Below are 23,720 nucleotides of genomic sequence, written 5' to 3' on the forward strand. Positions count from 1 at the left end.
GAACAAGGAACGAACCCCAACAAGGGTGTATGTCAATGTTGCTTTTCCAGATATTTAAAAAAAAACCTACCTCTGTCTTGAGGAATATCAGATGTAGTGACATTTCTGGGTGCTTCCGAAACAAGCTGTTTGTGTCAAGGGTGAATGTATCAATCTGCTCCCCGATTGGGCCATGTTTGCCCTCGTTTCTGAAACACAACATGTCCAAATCAAAAGTATGGTTACCAGATTTTGTTGAATTCCATGTTGATTGAATTCCACTATTAATTGTTTATTTTATTTTTTACTGATAATGATTAAATTACTTACGGGAAATATGTCTTAAACTGTTCATCAATGAGACTTCTCATACATGAGGCTAAACTCTCATTAAGGTTTATTTCCCTTCTCCTTTCCCTTTTCCCTTTTGGTTTGTGAACGCCGCCATTCTTGCATAAAGACTTCACTACTTGATGATATCCACTAGCTTTTTTCCCTCTCTGGGAATAAAAAAATAAAATATGTTCAATGTTTTTAACAGCACAGCATTTGAAATCTATCATGCATAAGTATCTATCAATAGCTGCTTTTCCATTATTGTGAAAGCCTATATCTGTGGGAGCCTATTCATGCTATCGCCAGATAAATTAGGAAATTGAGAGACTCAACACACGATCATTTCCTTTCTATAGGAACGTACCACTCTCCAATTTCTCTCTCACTCTCTGGGAGTCCGTCGTTTTGGATAATGACATCTTGTGCACGTCACTTTTTGGGTTTGTGGGTTTTGAGTGGCTCAGGAGTCCAAGTTTGGAAATGTAGACTTTGAGACATGAGGGAAAGACAAGTTCTTCTGTTGGTGTTGTTGGCCCGGTTGAACAGCAATTACACTTTTCTCTGGCTTCAGTTAGATGGTTGTTTCTTTCCCGCTCGAAGTTGCCTGTTGCCTATGGTCTTTGCAACACTTTTTGTTGCTGGCCTGTCTTTCAATGCCCCTGCTGCAGCTCGCCAAAGAGAATCCTTCTTGGGAGACGGTGTTGGGGCATCCTGATGTTGTGGCATCGGAGCTGTGCCTTTATGCTGTTTGCTCTCTGCATTACCTCCAGGTTGAAGACCCTGTCAAGCCACCGGATACCCATAATAGGTCTCAGAGATTGTGTGGAATGTTTACATCTATTTGATGTGGTGACTGTTCAGGGTCCAAGTTTCACAGCCCTACAGCAGGGTTGTGATCACTACCATAGTATTGATTTTCGGTATTGTGGAAAGCGGGTTGGTGTGATGGTTGAGTATCCTGTTCCCAATGACTGGCTTGGGCAGGATTCCGCTAGTTATTTCTTGGTCGAGTGAGCCGTCCTCGGAGATGATGCTCCCCAGGTATGTGAAGTTTTCGACATTCCGGAGCTTAGATGCATTGAGGTAGATTCGTTGAGGGACAATTGCCGGCAAAGATGGCCTTATGGCTTGTCTATTGGTCTTTGCTCGGGGCCTGCGCAGGTTGTAGATTGAACCAGTGGAAGAAGGGGCCCCTTCCTTTGCAAGTTACGGGCAAATCTGTGGGCCAAATGTCCACTCCCCTTCCAAAAATCGAAAGATGTGAACACCTGAAATCATGATTAGTCCAAATGACCAGTGACAAAAAATCTGCTTTACTGGAGCAAAATTCCTCTTTAGATGTCGCATCCCACACTCTGCTGACAGATGCTGCCAATACCAGTTATGTTACGTGCGTCCTTCCAGAGATTAATCTCCCATTTACAGTGCAATCGGAAAGTATTAAGACCGCTTGACTTTTTCAACATTTTGTTACGTTACAGCCTCATTCTAAAATGGAATAAATTGTTTTTTATCCTCTCATCAATCTATACACAATATCCCATAATGACATAGCAAACATTTTAGAATTTTAGCAAATGTATTACAATAAAAAAATGGAAATATCACATTTACATAAGAATGCAGACCCTTTACGCAGTACTCAGCTGCCACCACCATGTTTTACCGAAGGGATGTTGCCTGGTTTCCTCCAGATGTGACGCTTGGCATCCAGGCCAAAGAGTTCAATCTTGGTTTCATTTGACCAGAAAATCATGGTCTGAGTCCTTTAGGTGCCTTTAGCAAACTCAAAGCTGTCTGTCATGTGCCTTTTACTGAGGAGTGGCTTCCGTCTGGCTACTCTACCACCTGATCGGTGGAGTGCTGCAGAGATGGTTGTCCTTCTGGAAGGTTCTCCCATCCCCACAGAGAAAGACTGGAGCTCTGTCAGAGTGACCATCGGGTTCATGGTCACCTCCCTGACCAAGGCCCTTCTCCCCGATTGCTCAGTTTGGTCGGACAGCCAGTTCAAGGAAGATTTTTGGTGGTTCCAAACTTCTTCCATTTAAGAATGAGGGAGGCCACTGTGTTCTTTGGGACCTTCAATTTTTGATACCCTTCCCCAGATCTGTGCCTCAACTCGGAGCTCTACGGGCAATTCTTTCAACCTCATGGCTTGGTTTTTGCTCTTCCAAATCATGTCCAATGAATTGAATTTACCACAGGTGGACTCCAATCAAGTTGTAGAAACATCTCAAGGACGATCAATGGAAACAGGATGCACCTGAACTCAATTTTGATACATTTGATAAAATGTCTAAAAACATGTTTTTACTTTGTCGTTATGGGGTATTGTGTGTAGATTGATGAGGATTTAATTATTTTTTTTTTATCCATTTTAGAATAAGGTTAACATTTGGAAAAAGGGAAGGGGTCTGATTACTTTCTGAATGCATTGTATTTCAGTCTGAATATATCTCATTCTAATGTGAGTTACAAAACGTAATCAAATCGTTTTTGGGGTCCTGGTTGAGTCTTTAAATTTTCAGCTTCTCTGGTACTAGAACAAAATGGCTAGCACGGATATACTGTATGGTGACAATGGAAAAGCGCTTAATGTTATAACGTTTCGTTTTTACAGCTTACTGGTGTTATCACTTTATTCATTAATATCTCGCATGATGCTTCTGACTGTCGAACTCCTTCTGAGAGGCATCGTTCAAAAGTCTCATAAGCCTCATCCATAGTTCGACCAATGGACTTGATCTCATCCTTGAGCCTCTGTTCAAGAACCTGGCACACCTCTTCTTTGTTGTCTGTCTGAAATCCAAACTCAACATAATCAATATAATACACTGACTCACATGTAGGGAGTGTGTTAATTATGAGAAAAACATTTGTTCTGCTGGGAGTACAATACCATGTCGCTGCTTTTGGCTCCTTCTATCAAAGAGAGGATCCCATAGGCTCCAGAAACATAATCTGAAGTCTTTGTGCGACGATCATTGAGATTTCTGAGAAATTCCTGAAGTTTGGGTATTTCTGCAACATCAATTAAAAACAAGAGATTTATTTCTACTTTTGGTTGAGGTCAGTGTTCTTTGATGCTATTATTGATCCTGGATTCAAGTCTTGATCATTTGATTTTCCTATTTCTGTTTCAGTTTGATTAACAAAAGTATTGATTAAGGCCATAATTCTAGTTATGCATGCAGATTTGAAGTTAGGGAATCAGGATTTAGCAGTGGTAAAAAGAGACAGATATACTTTGCCTAGAAGACGAGTCTCCTTACAATACAGTGAAATGTTTCAGAGGACATGAGGATAGCTTGGCATGCTATATGTATACACACTACCCACAATATTTGATAGAAAACAACAACCTGCATTATTGACTATCATATTGTCCAGGTTACACTTGGGGTTGTTCTTGACAAGGACATATTGCATGTTTCAATTTAACAGATACTACAGGTCACACTGAAATAGGTATCATGCTTGGGTGATGTTTGTTGCTATGTAAAGCAGTTTACATTGCAATACACACAAATAAAAAATAAAGTTTAGGCATATGAATACAGGACACAATTAGATGTAATCTGTCTCTCCACGCTTAGAAAAAAGGGTTACAAAAGGGTTATTTGCGGAGGGATAGGGGTCTTCAAAGAACCGTTTGATCATAAAAACTCCTTTGGAAGACAATCGTTCTTTGCAAGGCAAAGTGTTCTACCTTGAACATTTAACACCTTAAGAACCGTTTTTTGGAAGTAAGGGTTCTTAGATAATTCTTTGGAAGACAAAGGAATTCTTTGGAAGGCAAGAAGGGTTCTACATAGAACCATATATAATATTTCCCAGCATGCTCTATTGCAGGGAGATTTTCAGAATGGTTTGTTTTACTGTAATATCTGGTTTTCTTTGCATGCACATTGATTGGTTGATAAATTGTATGCTACACAAAGTTAAATAACATACTGTTGTAACGGTTTTCATGCGGTGAAAGAGAGTCGGACCAAAATGCAGCGTGTAGATTGCGATCCATGTTTAATAAACAAAACGTAACACGAATCTAAATACAAACACTACAAAACAAAGAACGTAACGAAAACCGAAACAGCCTAATACTAGTGTAAACTAACACAGATACAGGAACAAGGACACTAAGGACAATCACGCACGAAACACACAAAGAATATGGCTGCCTAAATATGGTTCCCAATCAGAGACAACGATAATCACCTGACTCTGATTGAGAACCGCCTCAGGCAGCCATAGACTAACGCTAGACATCCCACAAAACCCCAAGACAAAAACACACCACAATAACCCATGTCACACCCTGGCCTGACCGAATAAATGAAGAATAAACATAATATATTTCGACCAGGGCGTGACAACTGTTTTCTAAACTTATCCAATCTGTTTGATTTATTGCAACCATTTCTGAGATGGTTGCTCCAGTTTAGATGATTGAGGGAGTCGCAATATTTAAACTTCTCTACCCTGACAGTCATTCTACATGCAAGTTGCGGGTGATTCCATTTGTTGGAATATCCTGACTATGGCTGGATTCCAAAAGGAATTACACATTACTTTGCAAGCCAGCATAATGTGATTTGCAGGCCTGATGTGGCCTGTAAACCAGGAGATTCCTAACACCACTGTGTTAGGGTATAACTAGGCCCTCAAAGAAAGGCTTTATGATATGTGTAATGTATTGTCATAAATAATAACATTTTAAAGGCTAATAAGGCAGGTGGAACTGTTCATAGAGGGTTCTAGCAAGAACCCTTCATGGATGATTCTAGGCAGAACCCATCATAGAGGATCCATATACAGTGATTATTTGAAGAACAGTACATAGAGGACCAAAAAGAGTTCCCTTGGGAAGACAAATCGAAGAACACTGAATAGTTCTACCTAGCACTTTTTCTCCACAATTTCGATCTTGTCTCATCGCTGCAACTCCCCAACGGGCTTGGGAGGCAAAGGTCGAGTCATGTATCCTCTGAACCATGACCCGCCAAACTGCGCTTCTTAACACCGGCTCGCTTAACCTGAAAGCCAGCCGCCCCAACGTGTCGGAGGAAACACTGTTCAACTGATGAGGTCAGCCTGCAGGTGCCCGGACCGCCACAAGGAGTCACTATAGTGCAATGAGCCAAGTAAAGCCCCCCAAGCCAAACCTTCCCCTAACCTGGACAACGCAGGGCCAGTTGTGCATCGCCCTATGGGACTCCCAATAACAGCTGGTTGTGATAAAGCCCGGGTCGAACCTGAGTCTGTTGTGATGCATGCTAGCACTGGGATGCAGTGCCTTAGACCCCTGTGCCACAGGAGGCCCTGCACCTTTTTTCTAAGATTGTATGACGTAGAATCAAAAAACAGGTTCAGTCATCGTACCTGTCTCTACTTGTTGCAAATGGTTTCCCTTTTCGTATTCCTTGGAACTCACAGTAAACACCTTAAGGAAATCATTTTCCTCATTGAAGTGTTTCTGAAAGGTGTTTATGAGACAATGACAGCCAATTAAATTAAGTAAAAACACTGACATTTTGCAAGGTGTAAAAATGAATAGGCAAGTAGTTGTGCTTCAACTAATTTAAAGTAATCAAATATATTTTAAAGATTTTGAAGAATATGACTGATACATACCAGATTAGAATAACTGAATAACCATTACTCAATCATTTATTTTGTATATTAGACAACAAAAATGTCTGATGAAAAAGTTTATGGTACACTGTAATCTTACTCTCAAGGAATTCCATGAAATTGCTAAATATTCACCACTACAACATACAGTATTAGCACGTTGACAAGTCACAGAATGCTCCTTTATGACAGACATAACTTACCTTAATTTCTTTTTGTTTGTTGAATTTGTCCCTCATTTGCCTCTTGGTTGTTTCATTTCTGCGCAAAATACAGGTACGTGCATCAGCCTTTTGATTCTCCTCAATGTCGTCTGTCTTGGTGCAGATGAAACTGATGCTTCGACATTCTCCACCAGGTCCAAAGAGACTAACGGTGCTGTCTAAAATCTCCCAGGATTCCTTTTCTGAAGTTGCTCTTGCAATGTCGCTCACAATCCACACAGCAGAGCAGTTTCCAACAAACTAAAGAAGTGTAACACTAACTTAAAACGTTCCAACATTAAAGGTGCAATATACAGAATATATTATTCATAGCATACATACAGTGCCTTGCGAAAGTATTCGGCCCCCTTGAACTTTGCAACCTTTTGCCACATTTCAGGCTTCAAACATAAAGATGTAAAACTGTATTTTTTTGTGAAGAATCAACAACAAGTGGGACACAATCATGAAGTGGAACGACATTTATTGGATATTTCAAACTTTTTTAACAAATCAAAAACTGAAAAATTGGGCGTGAAAAATTATTCAGCCTCCTTAAGTTAATACTTTGCAGCGCCACCTTTTGCTGCGATTACAGCTGTAAGTCGCTTGGGGTATGTCTCTATCAGTTTTGCACATCGAGAGACTGAATTTTTTTCCCATTCCTCCTTGCAAAACATGATTGTGTCCCACTTGTTGTTGATTCTACACAAACAAATACAGTTTTATATCTTTATGTTTGAAGCCTGAAATGTGGCAAAAGGTCGCAAAGTTCAAGGGGGCCGAATACTTTCGCAAGGCACTGTAGCTTTCATAGGCCTGCTGTACATACATAGCGGCGGGAAGTAGGGATGCTGAAGGTGCTGCAGCATTGACATCTGTAGCGCAGGCAAAACAATTTTTTCAGCTTTGGCAAAAAAGTAGTTGTTTAATTAAGAGCAGTATGTTGCAGGATTATAGTTGGAATTGTAAGAGTTCTTGCTATTTCCCTTTCTCTGCGATTGTCATTCTAAACCCTATCTTCAAATATTTACATTAAATAACATGGAAATATTTGATCAAATAACATGGAAAACAACCGCTTTTTATGCAGCATTAATTTACCATCCTTACCAACCACTTAATGTAAATGTACATTATTGTATTAAGCAGAGGCTGGTCAACTAGGTTTGTACCTGTAGACTTTCCATCACCGTGAAGAAAAACAATGACCAATACAGTAAATGAGTATATTGAGACATCAAGAGGTTTATGATGATGCTATGTGTTAATGTTGCTCAGTTGGTAGAGCATGGTGATTGCAATGCCAAGGTTGTTGATTCGATTCCCACTGGGGACCAGTATGAAAATGTATGCTCTCACTACTGTAAGTTCCTCTGGATAAGATTGTCTACTAAATTGGGAAAGGAATGAATTGACCATTTCAGATTTCACATAGAAATAAGTTGAATTTGCTAAGTATTTCCAGAAAACACATTGTAGGCTATATTAAGCAAGTATTTGTATATTCCAGAAGTATTATCAGATTAACTGTTTTGTTATCAAATGCTGTAAACACTCAATACAGTTTTACATTTTCTAGTTCTGTATGGGCTTTAACTAGTCCTGTATGAGGGACCGATATAGACGTCTTCAGCATGGGCAATTGTTTTACTTCTGCATACCAAACTACTTTCCGCAGCTATGACTATATACAGTGCATTCAGAAAGTATTCAGACCCATTGACTTTTCCCACATCTTGTTAAATTACAGCCTTGTTCTAATATGGATTGTTTCCGCCCACCCCTTCATCATTCTACACACAATACCCCATAATGGCAAAGCAAAAACAGGCTTTTAGAATTTTTTGCAAATTTATAAACATCTAAAAACTGAAATATCACATTTACGTAAGTATTCAGACCGTTTACTCAGTACTTTGTTGAAGAACCTTTGCCAGCGATTACAGCCTTGAGTCTTCTTGGGTATGGGTCGACAGGGTAGCATAGTGGTTAAAGGTTGCAAGAACGAATCCCGAGCTGACAAGGTAAAAATCTGTCGTTCTGCCCCTGAACATTTCAGTTAACCCACTGTTCTAGGCTGTCATTGAAAATATGAAATTCTTCTTAACTGACTTGTCTAGTTAAATACAGGTTAAATAAAATGACGCTACAAGCTTGGCACACCTGTATTTGGGGAGTTTCTCCCATTCTTATCAGCAGATCGTCTCAGGCTCTGTCAGGTATGGCCCAGTACATCACTGAGGCCAACTTCCTGCCATCCAGGACCTCTAAACCAGGTGGTGTCAGAAGAAGGCCCTAAAAATTGTCAAAGACTCCAACCACCCTAGTCATAGACTGTTCTCTCTGCTACCGCATGGCAAGCGGTACCGGAGCGTCAAGTCGAGTCTTAACAGCTTCTACCTCCAAGCAATAAGACTCCTGAACAGCTAATCAAACGGCTACCCAGATTATTTGCATTGCCCCCTGCTGCTGCTGTCTGATTATTATCAATGCATAGTCACTTTACCTCTACCTACATGTACACATTACCTCAATTAACTCGACTAACCTGTGCCCTCATTGACTCTGTATCGGTATCACCTGTATATAGCCTCGCTACTGTTATTTCACTGCTGCTCTGTAATTATTTTTATTTATTTGTTTATTTTTTTTGCTTATCTATTCTTTATACTTAACACCTACTTTTCTTAAAACTGTCTTGTTGGTTAAGGGCAAGTCAGCATTTCACTCTACGTTTGTATTAGACGCATGTGACAAATACAGTTTGATTTGATTTGGATTGGGAGCATCGCTGCACAGCTATTTTCAGGCCTCTCCAGAGATGTTTGATCGAGTTCATGTCCGGAATCTAGTTGGGCCACTCAAGGACATTCAGAGACTTGTCCCGAAGCCACTCCTGCCTTGTCTTGGCTGTGTACTTAGGGTCGTTGTCCTGTTGGAAGATGAACCTTCGCCGCAGTCTGAGGTGGTTTTCATCAAGGACCTCACTGTACTTTGCTCCGTTCATCTTTCACTCAATCCTGGCTAGTCTCCCAGTCTCTGCCCTTGAACATTCCCACAGCATGATGCTGCCACCACCGTGGTTCATCGTAGGGATAGTGCAAGGTTTCCTCCAGACGTGACAATTGACATTCAGGCCAGAGTTCAATCTTGGTTTCATCAGACCAGAGATAGTCTGAGAGTCCTTTAGGTGCCTTTTGACAAGCGGGCTGTCATGTGCCCTTTTATTGAGGAGTGGCTTCCTTCTACTATAAAGTCTACCATAAAGGCCTACCATTAGGGCTGATTGGTGGAGTGCTGCACAGATGATTGTTCTTCTGGAAGGTTCTCCCATCTCCACAGAGGAACTCTGTTAGAGTGACCATCGGGTTCTTGGTCACCTGCCTGACCAAGGCCCTTCTCCCCCGATTGCTCAGTTTGGCCGGGCAGCCAGCTCTAGGAAGATTCTTAGTGGTTCTAAACTTCTTCCATTTAAGGATGATGGAGGCCACTGTGTTCTGGGGGGCGTTCAATGCTGCGGAAATGCTTCCCCAGATCTGTTACACAATCCTCGGAGCGCTACAGACAATTCCTTCGATCTTATGTCTTGATTTTTGGTCTGACATACACTGTCAACTGCAGGATCTTATATAGACAGGTATGTGCCTTTCCATAGCATGTCCAATCAATTGAATTTACCACAGGTGGACTCCAATCAAGTTGTAGAAACATCTCAAGGATAATAAATGTAAACAGGATACACCTGACCTCAATTTCGAGTCTCATATCAAAGGGTCTATATACTTAAATAAAAAAATATTTTTCTGTTTTTTTAATATATTTGCAAAAATTGTCTACAAACCTATTTTCACTTTGTCATTATGGGGTATTTTGTTTATATTGATGCAGATTTATTTCATTTTAGAATATGGCTGTAACTTAACTAAATGTGGTAAAAAGGAAGGGGCCTGAATACTTTCCAAATGCACTGTATTATGTATTTATTCATCAATTGCACATTAATATAAATAAACTAAAATACATAGATATACCTAGCCATGTGGCCCTGTACCTATGATATTGATCCCTATGATGTTGATCTAACATCAATTAGAAGTTGCAAGAATACAATTCTAAACAGAACATGGGATCATCATCAATAAGAATTGTAAATAATTACCGATTTCCACATCTCATCTCTGCTCTTGTTGCAGTCTCCATTGCCTGGAAGATCAACCAGCACAACATGCTCCAGCAGGTCTTTGGAGTTTGGCACCTTGATGGTTATACACTTCACAAGCGGCCAATACTGTCTTTTAAATGTATCACTCTGTGTGTCACTCCGTGTGTAACAAGTGATCTTTTCAGAGAGTTCTTCTGCCTGCAATTGTAAAAAAGCATCATTATATGCATTGATTAAAATAAATATATAATCTTTGAGGGAGATCAAAGAACCTAACAGATGTAGTAAGTTGCAATCAGACCTGGTGGCTGACCAAAAATGTTTTTTTTTTTCACCAAATCACACAATCTTCACAAAGTGAACTTGCATGCCAGTAACTTACTGTGTCACATACAAATATTTTCTTGACTGATAAACGAAACTCTGGAATTTCTCTGAAGTGCTTCCTGTCCGTTAGTTCTTCTAAGGTTGCCCCACGTCCATCTTTTCCATACAAAGATGATATCTTTTCATCCTCATCATCATCGTCATCATCCTGGTCTTGATCATTTCCATCCTCATAAGATCTGCCTCTGAAGATGGACCATAGATCCTCTTTCCATTCCTAATAAAAGGTAAAGCCATAACAAATGTGTAATACATACTGTATCAAATGTTATGAAACCACCTAGCCAGCCTACTTCTAATTCTACACTAGCAATGCAATGTCTAGGGGTCCTAGGCCATATGGAATTGTTTTAATAACCTTTTGTGACTAGGGGGCAATATTTTCATTTTTGGAAATATAACGTTCCCGTAGTAAACGGGATATTTTGTCAGGACAAGATGCTAGAATATGCATATAATTGACAGCTTAGGATAGAAAACACTCTAAAGTTTCCAAATCTGTAAAAATATTGTCTGTGAGTGTAACAGAACTGATATTGCAGGCGAAAGCCAGAGAAAAATCCAATCCGGAAGTGACTCATCTTTTGAAAGCTCTGCGTTCCAATGTGTCCCTATTGAGCAGTGAATGGGCTATCAACCAGATTACTTTTTCTACTTATTTCCCAAGGTGTCTACAGCATTGTGACGTAGTTTTACGCATTTATGTTGAAGAATACCCATAAGCGGCTACATTGCGCAACTGGTCACCTGATGGCTCCCAGAGTGATTCTCCTGTAAAATACAGAGGTAGCCATTATTCTAATCGGTCCTACTGAAAAACCAATTGTCCCGGTGGATATATTATCGAATAGATATTTGAAAAACACATTGAGGATTGATTATAAACAATGTTTGCCATGTTTCTGTCGATATTATGGAGCTAATTTGGAATATTTCTCAGCGTTTCCGTGACTGCAATTTCCGGGCGATTTCTCAGCCAAACGTGAAGAACAAACGGAGCTATTTCGCCTTCAAAAATAATTTTGGGAAAAAAGGAACATTGGCTATCTAACTGGGAGTCTCGTGAGTGAAAAAATCCAAAGCTCATCAAAGGTAAACCATTTAATTTGATTGCTTTTCTGATTTCCGTGACCAAGTTACCTGCTGCTAGCTGGACAAAATGCTATGCTAGGCTATCGATAAACCTACACAAATGCTTGTCTAGCTTTGGTTGTAAAGCATATTTTGAAAATCTGAGATGACAGGGTGATTAACAAAAGGATAAGCTGTGTCTCAATATATTTCACTTGTGATTTTCATGAATAGGAATATTTTCTAGGAATATTTATGTTCTTTTCTATGCTAATTAGTGTCAGTTGATGATTACGCTCCCTCATGCGGGATGGGGAGTCACTAGAGGATGGTTATACATACCATGGATCATTTACAAATCAAATCAGCCAGGCTAGACAATCTGGACCCTCTCTTTCTAAAATTATCCGCCGCCATTGTTGCAACCCTATTACTAGTCTGTTCAACCTCTTTTTCGTATCGGCCGAGATTCCTAAAGATTGGAAAGCTGCCGCAGTCATCCCCCTCTTCAAAGGGGGTTACACTCTACACCCAATCTGTTACACACCTATACCCATCCTGTCCTGCCTTTCTAAAGTCTTTGAAAGCCAAGTTAACAAACAGATCACTGTCCATTTCGAATCCCACCGTACCTTCTCCGCTGTGCAATCCGGATTCCGAGCTGGTCACGGGTGCACCTCAGCCACACACAAGGTACTATATTATATCATAACCGCCATCGATAAAAGACAGTAATGTGCAGCCGTGTTCATTGACCTGGCCAAGGCTTTCAACTCTGTCCATCACCGTATTCTTATCGGCAGACTCAACAGCCTTGGTTCTAAAATGACTGCCTCGCTTGGTTCACCAACTACTTCTCAGATAGAGTTCAGTGAGGTCAAATCGGAGGGCCTGTTGTCCGGACCTCTGGCAGTCTCTATAGGGGTACCACAGGGTTCAATTCTCGGGCAGACTCTTTTCTCTGTAATTCTCAATGATGTCGCTCTTGTTGCCGGTGACTTTAGAAAAGCAGGGCAGGATGGATATATGTCTGTAACAGTTTGGGTCTAGAGTGTCTCCCCCTTTGAAGAGTGGGATGACCGCGGCCGCTTTCCAATCTTTAGGAATCTCAGATGATACGAAAGAGAGGTTGAACAGAATAGTAATAGGGGTTGCAACAATGCGGCAGACAATTTTAGGAAGAGAGGGTCCAGATTGTCTTGCCCAACTGATTTGTAGGGATCCAGATTTTGCAGCTCTTTCAGAACATCAGCTGTCTGGATTTGGGTGAAGGAGCAGTGGGGGAGGGGTGGGGGCATGGGCCAGTTGCTGCGGGGTGTGCAGAGCTGTTGGCTGGGGTTGTGGCAGCAAGGTGGAAAGCATAGCCAGTCGTAGAGAAATGCTTCTTGAAATTCTCGATTGTCGTGGATTTATCAGTGGTGTCAGTGTTTCCGAGTCTCAGTGCAGTGGGCAGCTGGGTACTCTTATTCTCCATGGACTTTACAGTGTCCCAAAACTTTTTGGAAATTGTGCTGCAGGATGCAAATTTCTGTTTGAAAAAGCTAGCCTTTGCTTTCCTAACTGACTCTGTGTATTGGTTCCTGACTTCCCTGAAAAGTTGCATATTGTAGGGACTATTCGAAGCTAGTGCAATACGTCACAAGGGGTTTTTGTGCTGGTCAAGGGCAGTCAAGTCTAGAGTGAACCAAGGGCTGTATTTTTCTTATTTCTTATTTATTTCACCTTTATTTAACCAGGTAGGCAAGTTGAGAACAAGTTCTCATTTACAATTGCGACCTGGCCAAGATAAAGCAGTTCGACACATACAACAACACAGAATTAAACATGGAGTAAAACAAACATTGTCAATAATACAGTAGAAAAATAAATCTATATACAATGTGAGTAAATGAGGTGAGATAAGGGAGGTAAAGGCAAAAAAGCCATGTTGGTGAGGTAAATACAATATAGCAAATAAAACACTGGAATGGGAGATTTGCAGTGGAAGAATGTGCAAAGTAGAAATAGAAATAATGGGGTGCAAATGAGCTAAATAAATAAATACAGTAGGGGAACAGGTAGTTGTTTGGGCTAAATTATAGATGGGCTATGAACAGGTGTAGTAATATGTGAGCTGCTCTGACAGTTGGTGCTTAAAGCTAGTGAGGGAGATAAGTGTTTCCAGTTTCAGAGATTGTTCCAGTCATTGCCAGCAGAGAACTGGAAGGACAGGCGGCAGAAGGAGGAATTGGCTTTGGGGGTGACCAGAGAGATATACCTGCTGGAGTGCGTGCTACAGGTGGGTGCTGCTATGGTGAACAGCGATCTGAGATAAGGAGGGACTTTACCTAGCAGGGTCTTGTAGATGACCTGGAGCCAGTGGGTTTGGCGACGAGTATGAAGCGAGGGACAGCCAACGAGAGCGTACAGGTCCCACTGGTGGGTAGTATATGGTGCTTTGGTGACAAAACGGATGGCACTGTGATAGACTGCATCCAATTTATTGAGTAGGGTATTGGAGGCTATTTTGTAAATGACATCGCCGAAGTCGAGGATCGGTAGGATGGTCAGTTTTACGAGGGTATGTTTGGAAGCATGAGTGAAGGATGCTTTGTTGCGAAATAGGAAGCCAAATCTAGATTTAACTTTGGATTGGAGATGTTTGATGTGAGTCTGGAAGGAGAGTTTACAGTCTAACCAGACACCTAGGTATTTGTAGTTGTCCACGTATTCTAAGTCAGAACTGTCCAGAGTAGTGATGCTGGACGGGCGGGCAGGTGCAGGGAGCGATCGGTTGAAGAGCATGTATTTAGTTTAACTTTTATTTAAGAGCAGTTGGAGGCCACGGAAGGAGAGTTGTATGGCATTGAAGCTCGTCTGGAGGGTTGTTAACACAGTGTCCAAAGAAGGGCCAGAAGTATACAGAATGGTGTCGTCTGCGTAGAGGGCAATCAGAGACTCACCAGCAGCAAGAGCGACATCATTGATGTATACAGAGAAGAGAGTCGGCCCAAGAATTGAACCCCGTTGCACCCCCATAGAGCCTGCCAGAGGCCCGGACAACAGGCCCTCCTATTTGACACACTGAACTCTATCAGAGAAGTAGTTGGTGAACCAGGCGAGGCAATCATTTGAGAAACCAAGGCTATTGAGTCTGCCGATGAGGATCTCGGGATTGACAGAGTCGAAAGCCTTGGCCAGGTCAATGAATACGGCTGCACAGTATTGTTTCTTATCGATGGCGGTTAAGATATCGTTTAGGACCTTGAGCGTGGCTGAGGTGCACCCATGACCAGCTCTGAAACCGTTGCATAGCGGAGAAGGTGTGGTGGGATTCGAAAGGGTCGGTAATCTGTTTGTTGACTTAGCTTTCGAAGTCCTTAGAAAGGCAGGGTAGGATTGATATAGGTTTGTAGCAGTTTGGGTCAAGAGTGTCCCCCCCTTTGAAGAGGTGGATGACTGCAGCTGCTTTTCAATCTTTGGGAATCTCAGACGACACAAAAGAGAGGTTGAACAGAATAGTAATAGGGTTTGCAACAATGCGGCAGACAATTTTAGGAAGAAAGGGTCCAGATTGTCTTGCCCAGCTGATTTGTAAGGATCCAGATTTTGCAGCTCTTTCAGAACATCAGCTGACTGGTTTGGGAGAAGGAGAAATGGGGAAGGCTTGGGCGAGTTGATATGGGGGGTGCAGTGCTGTTGACCCGGGTATGGGTAGCCAGGTGGAAAGCATGGCCAGCCGTAGAAAAATGCTTATTGAAATTCTCAATTATAATAGAATTATCGGTGGTGACAGAGTTTCCTATCCTCAATGCAGTGGGCAGCTGGGAGGAGGTGCTCTTGTTCTCCATGGACTATACAGTGTCCCAAAACGTTTTTGAGTTTGTGTTGCAGGAAGCAAATTTCTGCTTGAAAAGGCTAGCCTTGGCTATATCTGTTCCTGGTTCTAAGTTTCTTAAATGGGGCATGCTTATTTAAGACGGCATTTTTAAAGAACAAACAGGCATCCTCTACTGATGGGATGAGGTCAATATCCTTCCAGGATACCCGGGCCAGGTCGATTTGAAAGGCCTGCTCGCAGAAGTGTTTTAGGGAGCGTTTGATAGTGATGAGGGGTGGTCGTTTAACTGCGGACCCATAGAGGACACAGGCAATGAGGCAGTGATCGCTGAGATCCTGGTTGAAAACAGCAGAGGTGTATTTAGAGGGCAAGTTGGTCAGGGTGATATCTATGAGGGTGCCCATGTTTATGGATTTGAGGTTGTACCTGGTAGGTTTCTTGATAATTTGTGTGAGATTGAGGGCATATAGTTTAGATTGTAGGATGGCCGGGGTGTTAAGCATATCCCAATTTAGGTCACCTAGCAGTACGAACTCTGACGATAGATGGGGGGAAATCAATTGATTTAATTGTTGGATACATTGTGTCTGCACTGTGTCCGGATTTCACTTTTCCCCCCAATTTAAGATCCTCATGAGCAGAGCAAACTATTGGATATGCCCTTAAATATTTTGATGTGGATCCTGGAATAAATATTTTAGAGGACCAGCTCTTCTAGCCAGAACCCACTCCCCCCAAATCTGTGATGTGCAATGATGTTAGGGTACATTATATTGATGTTTCTTTTATTGTTGCTCCTTCTTAATGCAAGGTGTCAATTGGGTCAATGACAGACCATGATTCAGATCTTAGTTTTTGATGTTTCAAAAAAGGATTTTCATTAATTTTACTATTCCTCATGACACCACTTCCAAAACATTGTGAGATTAGAATATAAACAGATGAAACAAGTGCTATTACCTCCTCTGTCATGAACTCAATCTCTGCGATGTATTTAGAGTCCGAGTCTGTCATATTGGCCTCCACCTGAATCATGACCGAGGTGCATGCCCCTTGGTTTCCAGAGGGCAGCAATTTCGTCTCACCCAAGATGGTGTTAATCAAGAAGCTCTTACCAGCTCCAGTCTTCCCAAAAACACCCACTATCTCTTTTTTGTCTTTCTCCAATGTTTCGATTTTACCTCTGTTAGACATGAAAGATAAAAACAATTAAAGCAATTTAGTGGCCTGTATGCATCTCTCTTCATGTTTTTTCACTTCACATTTAAAAATGCTTACCTGAGGAAGTCAATGAGTTTCGTAGAAGGCAGATCATCAAGTTTGCTTTTGACACGTTGCATGATCTTCTTCACCTCTGTCTTGATTTCAGTTTCTGGCAGAGTTAAACACAGGTCACCAACCAGCTATAATGCACAGTGACATTCAGATCTGCAATATCATAAACTGAGAACATTTTGCTGTGTCCTGGTGTTAGAAGAATTCAAAGCATATGTTGAGTTAAAGGAGTATTTACTACTGTTAGAGAGATGGCTACAAGAGCAGGACACTGGACTTAATAACATCACTTTGGAGGTCTGAAAACATCAGAAAAGCGTTGATTTTGGAGTGAACTATAATTGTAGCTTCTCCAACTGTGCAACCTGTAAACGGTGAACATTGAACTGAACAGTGAACTGTCAATCATGTACATTTGTAGGATTCTCAATTAGTAATGTCTACAATAAATGATCTTAAATGGTTTCAATTTAAAATAGTTTTTTAGCCCTTTGCACTCGTACCAGGTCTTGAGTTAAAGGAGTACTCCACTGGATTGAAAATAAGTGATAAGTGCCTAAATTGTATCGCAGTGGCTGTACAGTAACATGCTGTACATGACATCAGAGGTCAGGGTCTCCACTTCACAGCTCTGTATGGGTTTTGACTGACAGACATTCTGAACTTGAACACCGCGCGGGACAAGAAGTTGCCCCCATCCTTCCACTAATTGGGAAACTTCTGCAAAACAAAATTGTTGTCTGAGTGAGGAAAATACTGTAAATTAGGAGGACAGTGTTTTTTGAAAGATGAGACGTTGAGGATGATAATAAATAACGCTTTGATGTCATACACGCAAGCCAAACATCCGTTAGTCCAAATGTGCACTTCACATTCTTACCGTATATCATAAACCTCATGTAATATAGAGTGTCAAGGTTATTGATCACTATGTTTGATGTACAGTTACAACCTGGGTTGTCTTGAACAGAATGAGCCTGTGTTTGTATTATGAAGAAATCTGAATGCACTCATGACACATTTTTCAATCTGCTTCTCTGAGTGGCCTTGTGAAATCCTAACATTGTAATATCGTATTTTATAATTTAGCTAGTCATGTTGGCAATAGAACAAACTTTCAAATGATGCCGACCTGACCTAGACTGTGATTTATAATGGACCGTTTTTGGATCACGTAAACAACAATTAATTGTGTGATCATGTGTGATCATTCCAAACAAAAACAACTATAAGTGTGCTTGCAATAGTTCCTAAAGCACCTCATCATTGAAGACTCTTCTTTCAGTGATAAAAGTACATTGAAATTACTTAGGAACTGTGCACACTTTGTAGAGGTGTGTGTCCACTTGGAAACACCAGTTAGTCCTCTCACTCAAACCCTTGTCATTTTTTTGTCTTACGATGCACCTATCCCAAATTGTCCAAGATTATTATTTTCATGTTACTAAATGTGTTCAGGTGATTTTTCAGTTTCGTTATGAACAAATGTAAATTAAAATGTATTTAATGTATTTATTTATTTTAATGTATTTCTGTAAAATTAACATCAAATCAATCAGTGTAATGTTTGGATTCAGGTGTACTGTGGTGTTATCACCTTTAGTCTAATCATTTTCCCATCATCTCCAAACTGTTCCCATTTAATTGCTACCATGGTTATGCATATGCTTTCCATATTTCTTCTGTAAGAAACATTTCAATTAAGCCCTATGCATATAGGTCAATTCCCACAACTGTAAAGGCTTAAAATGATTGTGGTCCATATAAACACCATCCACATACCAAATATTTCAGTTATTCTGGATGCAGCGTCACATTGTCGTTTCTTTGTTTGTTTGTTTGCATGGGCCTCATCAGATTTCCTTTTGCCTGGAAACAATTGTAAACATTTTATTAATTAATACAAAAATCATCCAACAGCAGTGACAGATCTTCCAATCTCGTATTAAAAGCCAATGCTGTTATGCAAATTAGTTTTATCAGTCGGCGAAAAAGCATTTCAGATTGTCTACTTACTGTATGGTATAAGGCACAAATGGTACTTGTGTGACAAAGTGAAAATGTAGAAAATGATCGCAACGTAGATATCAAAGAACACCACTGTTCGCGGGCAGAGTAGTGGATGAAACCATTCACTTCAGATAAAGATGTGATATTAATAACGTTTCCTTTCATTATGTGTTGTCGAATTCATAAAAATATTTGCTGCCTTTGTAGTAAGGCAATATGAGAGGTCTTCAGCCTTACCATTTTTGTATTATTTTCCTTGAAATAACAACTAGTGGGTTTTGCGTGCTTTTCCACTATTTGGAAAGTTGGTCTGCCTGCTCTTCAATCTGAAAGAGATATTGTGAGAGCAGGTTCATTTCTCCTTCCTCTGTACATAAAAATGTTTAGAACTTTATAACACAATAGTGTATTTGGAAAAATGGTTCCTATATTCCAAAGTCAATAGTGGATGTGACTTGTGACTATGTGACTTGTGGATGTGACTATGTATATATTTATGTTGCCGTTAATGTATTTAAAGCATATTTTTGAATGTTAATCAGGTGTTTGCTGGTTTAGTTAGCCTTAATGACGATCTAACTAGCACGGTCACATGCTGACCTTACCGCACTGCGCGCATGTTGATTTTGTCCACCCACACCAGACACGATCAGGACATGCAGGTTGAAATATCAAAACAAACTCTGAACCCACTATATTAATTAGGAGACAGGTCAAAAAGCATTAAACATTTATGTCAATTTAGCTAGTTAATTTGTATAGGGGTATAAACAAGGCACAAGGTCCTCTACACCGACATTTAGTCCACAGATAAAAGGGTAAACCGAGTTTGTTTCTTGTAATCTCTCCTCCAGGTTTTTTCTTCTTTATATGGACCTCAATTCATCTTTCAATCACCCATGTGTGTATATTCTCCTAAAAATCAATGATGAGACGGGAGAGGCAGGACTCGCAGCGCATCACGCCTCACAAAAAGAACAAAGTTCTATTTTAGTGCCTGGCTACTCAGACGTTCATTGACGCGAGCAGTGTGGGCGCAATGATTGAATAACGTGTACATTTATTTTGCTACACAAGCTGTGTGGTTAACACCGCTCAGTCAGAGCACTGTAATGTCAGGCTAGCAATTTCTAACAGGCGATGAATTGGTAATTCAAGGCTTATTTTTTTGAAATATTAAGTGAATGTTTATTTTCTTATTAACGTAAAATATTTATATAAAAAGGGTTGTACTTGTGCTCTGTATTTATGGATTGATGTCACTTCACATTGAGGGTATGTATCATTACTGTTGCTATCTAAAATACATCTCAAATATATCCTACCTAACTTGTGAATGTGTGGCTGTGACGGTCCTGTCAATGCCTGTCATCACTGTTTGATATCTGTTACTGCAGATAAAAACCATGTCAACCTGAAGTGTGGGTGTCCATGTGCCTTTCTTCTGTGTGGCTGTATTACGTTGGTGTAAAGTACCTTATAATTCATTAGTATGACTTATGATTAACAAAGTGATTTTTATTTTTAAAATGTAAAAAAAATATATAGTATCACTTTACATGTTTCTCATTGTCGTCTTCTAAAACCAGTATTTTTGCGTTTTTCTTTAAGTGTAAATCTGAAACATCTGCTTTTTACCTGAAATCTTCACATGAAGTGGGGGTTTCTTACTGGTTGAGGGTTCACTCTGAAGAAACACATAGATAATCAACATCAATTAATTTTACCCAAACCCTTCCTAACCCAGACGACACTAGGCCAATTGTGCGTCGCCCCATGGACCTGCCGGTCACGTCCGGCTGCGACGGAGCCTGGAGTCAGAGTCTCTGCGAACCCAGAGTCTCTGGTGGCACAGCTAGCACTGCGATGCAGTGCCCTAGATCACAGTGCCACCCGGGAGGCCAAGCAACAGGTTATTAAAGAAATCATTCCACAAAACATTTTGCCTGAGTTTGTGATGCATCTTTAATAATTTTGGTCTCTTCCTGTATGTTGTTTTCACTGATTACCTTTGACTGATCTTTAAAGATTAGATGTTTGCTAAAAAAAATTGAACCTTTATTTAACTGGGCAAGTCAATTAAGACCAAATTCTTATTTTCAATGACGGCCTAGGAACAGTGGGTTATCTGCCTTGTTCAGGGGCAGAACAACAGTTTTACCTTGTCAACTTGGGGATTCGATCGTGCAACCTTTCGGTTACTAGTCCAATGCTCTAACCACTACTTACTGACTTTATTGTCCCCATGGGGAAATTTTGTTGCAGTGTCATGTACACATTTAAAGTGGCATTTAAATACAAAACAAAATGGACAATATAACTTTCATAACAGTTACATACCAATAAAACATTTAAAAAATAAAATAAATATAATAAAGACTAGCCTGCTGACCTTACTGAGTCAATAGGAACACTAGCCCAAGCTATTTAGGAGGGATATCACACCTGGCACAAATTATTGTTTGGTTCTGTTTTTCCTTCTGACGGGTGCCCTATACCTGCGCCCAGAGGGGAGTAGTGGGGTGGCTTGGTTCTAAAATGGGTACAGGGGGTGGCTTGGGTCTAAAATGATTTTGTGAGCCTTGTGGAGTGCCCTGACCTTAAATATCTCTTCCAGGCCTGTCTGTTTGACTCCAAGTACCTTGCTTGCTGTGGTGATAATCCTTCTCAGCATATTTCTCTGGCTGACAGTGGCATTGCCAAACCAACAAAAAATACAAGAAGAGTCAGTATAATACAGTCTACATTAAAAGATCCTAGCTTTTTGAGAAAGTACAGTCTCTGTTGGCTCTTTTTGTAGATCAGGTCTGTACATTTACTCCACTGAAGCTTATTGTCCAAGAGGACACCCAGGTATTTGTATTCCTCTACAATTTCTATATTCTGACCTCTGATAGATGTTGCAGAGGTAGGTGTTGTACACTTCCTGAAGCCTATGCACATATCTTTGGTCTAGTTGGTATTGAGGACCAAGTGTGATTCCTCAGCCCACTCTACAAAGTCATCTAGGACTGGGCCATGATGTTCCTCGTCATCATGCAACAGGCTGATCAAGGCAGTGTCATCAGCGAACTTAAGGAGGTGTCTGTCAGGATGGGAACTAGTACTACTATTAGTGTACAAGATGTACAGGAGAGGGGACAAAACACATCCCTGAGGAGAGCTTGTGTTGGTATTGCGTATGTCCGACACGTGGGGACCTATTTTGACTCGCTGTGAGCGTTGGCTCAGGAAGTCCAACAACCACAAAACCAGCCCCCCATCTAAGGAGAAGTCCCAAATGAGTCTCTGTGCCAGAATGTAGTGCTGGATTGTGTTGAAGGCAGAGGAAAAGGCAACAAACATAACTCTAACATGGGATTTGGCACCCTCTAGATGTCTATAGACCATGTTAAGGAGACTACACCCTCTAGATGTCTATAGACCATGTTAAGGAGGGTCAGAATGGCATCATCAACTCCTCTGCTAGGCTGATAGGCAAACTGAAATGGGTTGAGAAGCTTCTGGGTGACGCTGAGAATAGAACTTTTCACAAGTTTCTCAAGGCATTTTATTACTAAGGATGTCAAGGCGACAGGGAGGTAGTCATTCAGCAGAGAGGGATTAGATGCTTCAGGAGTTGGTATAATTATTGAGTTTTTCCACAATACTGGCATGTGTTGCTGGTCAAGTGAGGATTGGAAAATGTCTGTAAAAACACCAGCGAATTTAACACATGTCCACTTATTTTCCCTGGGCCTGGGCTTTTGTCTGTGTTACATCCCCTGAACAACTTTAAAACATCAGACTGTTTAACAACTCCCTCAAACATTTGTAATGATACTTCCATTTGCTTTACCACCATCACAAAGTTGTCTGAATCAAATCTAGAGAAGAAAACATTCAGTTCATTAGCCATGTTCTGGCCCTCATATCCCCCAAGGTCAGCACTGTTTTTTCCCCTGCCTATATGGGGGGGCACTAGCCATGGATTTAATCCCGTGCCAGGCCACCCTTGTGTTTCCTGAGGAGAGGGTCCTCTCCACCCTTTGCTTGTAGGCCTCCTTGTCCACCAGTATCTGTCTTCTTCTGATCTCACGTTGTACATCTCTTAAAGCCTGTCCATCACCCCCAGCATAAAACTGCCTTCTTACTTTCAAGTAGTGATTTTAGATGTTTTGATACCCAAGTCTTATTGTTAGGGAAGATTTTACAGGTTTTAGTAGGCACAACTGACTCAAGTTTACATAGTCTGAAACAACAGCTGTGAGTTCATCAAGATCAGAGCTGCTGTCCTCAAATCCTCTCCACATTGTACAGTCAAAACACCTCTGGAGAGAAGTGATACTGTTGTCATTCCAGATCTGGACAGTTTTAACTGTGGGTTTCTCCCTCTCCAGGAGCCGACAGTAGGTTGGCCTGAGGTAGTTTTAACTGTGGGTTTCTCCCTCTCCAGGAGTCGACAGTAGGTTGGCCTGAGGTAGTTTTAACTGTGGGTTTCTCCCTCTCCAGAAGCCGACAGTAGGTTGGCCTGAGGTAGTTTTAACTGTGGGTTTCTCCCTCTCCAGGAGCCGACAGTAGGTTGGCCTGAGGTAGTTTAACTGTGGGTTTCTCCTCTCCAGGAGCCGACAGTAGGTTGGCCTGAGGTAGTTTTAACTGTGGGTTTCTCCCTCTCCAGGAGACAGTAGGTTGGCCTGAGGTAGTTTTAACTGTGGGTTTCTCCATTCCAGGAGCCGACAGTAGGTTGGCCTGAGGTAGTTTTAACTGTGGGTTTCTCCCTCTCCAGGAGCCGACAGTAGGTTGGCCTAAAGGTAGTTTTAACTGTGGGTTTCTCCCACTCCAGGAGCCGATATAGGTTGGC

The 23,720-nt window shown here is 41.1% G+C and overlaps 1 protein-coding gene across 3 annotated transcripts in view; it reads right to left on the reverse strand.

Moving 5' to 3' along the window:
• The window catches only part of LOC135554650 (nuclear GTPase SLIP-GC-like), a 59,965-nt gene that overhangs the window by 24,553 nt on the left and 11,692 nt on the right, over positions 1–23,720 (reverse strand). For all 3 annotated transcript variants that reach the window (XM_064987057.1, XM_064987056.1, XM_064987055.1), the window contains 12 exons: positions 20,519–20,567; positions 18,653–18,739; positions 16,874–16,967; positions 16,556–16,778; positions 10,700–10,921; positions 10,315–10,515; positions 6,153–6,413; positions 5,698–5,791; positions 3,215–3,336; positions 2,941–3,114; positions 310–479; positions 71–188 (listed from right to left, as the gene is read on the reverse strand). In XM_064987057.1, coding sequence (XP_064843129.1) covers positions 71–188; positions 310–479; positions 2,941–3,114; positions 3,215–3,336; positions 5,698–5,791; positions 6,153–6,413; positions 10,315–10,515; positions 10,700–10,921; positions 16,556–16,778; positions 16,874–16,967; positions 18,653–18,739; positions 20,519–20,567 — 1,815 coding nt within the window. The remainder of the gene's footprint in view (positions 1–70; positions 189–309; positions 480–2,940; positions 3,115–3,214; positions 3,337–5,697; positions 5,792–6,152; positions 6,414–10,314; positions 10,516–10,699; positions 10,922–16,555; positions 16,779–16,873; positions 16,968–18,652; positions 18,740–20,518; positions 20,568–23,720) is intronic.

Source organism: Oncorhynchus masou, chromosome 14 (assembly GCF_036934945.1).
Source record: "Oncorhynchus masou masou isolate Uvic2021 chromosome 14, UVic_Omas_1.1, whole genome shotgun sequence".
In the NCBI taxonomy this organism is placed as follows: domain Eukaryota; kingdom Metazoa; phylum Chordata; class Actinopteri; order Salmoniformes; family Salmonidae; genus Oncorhynchus; species Oncorhynchus masou.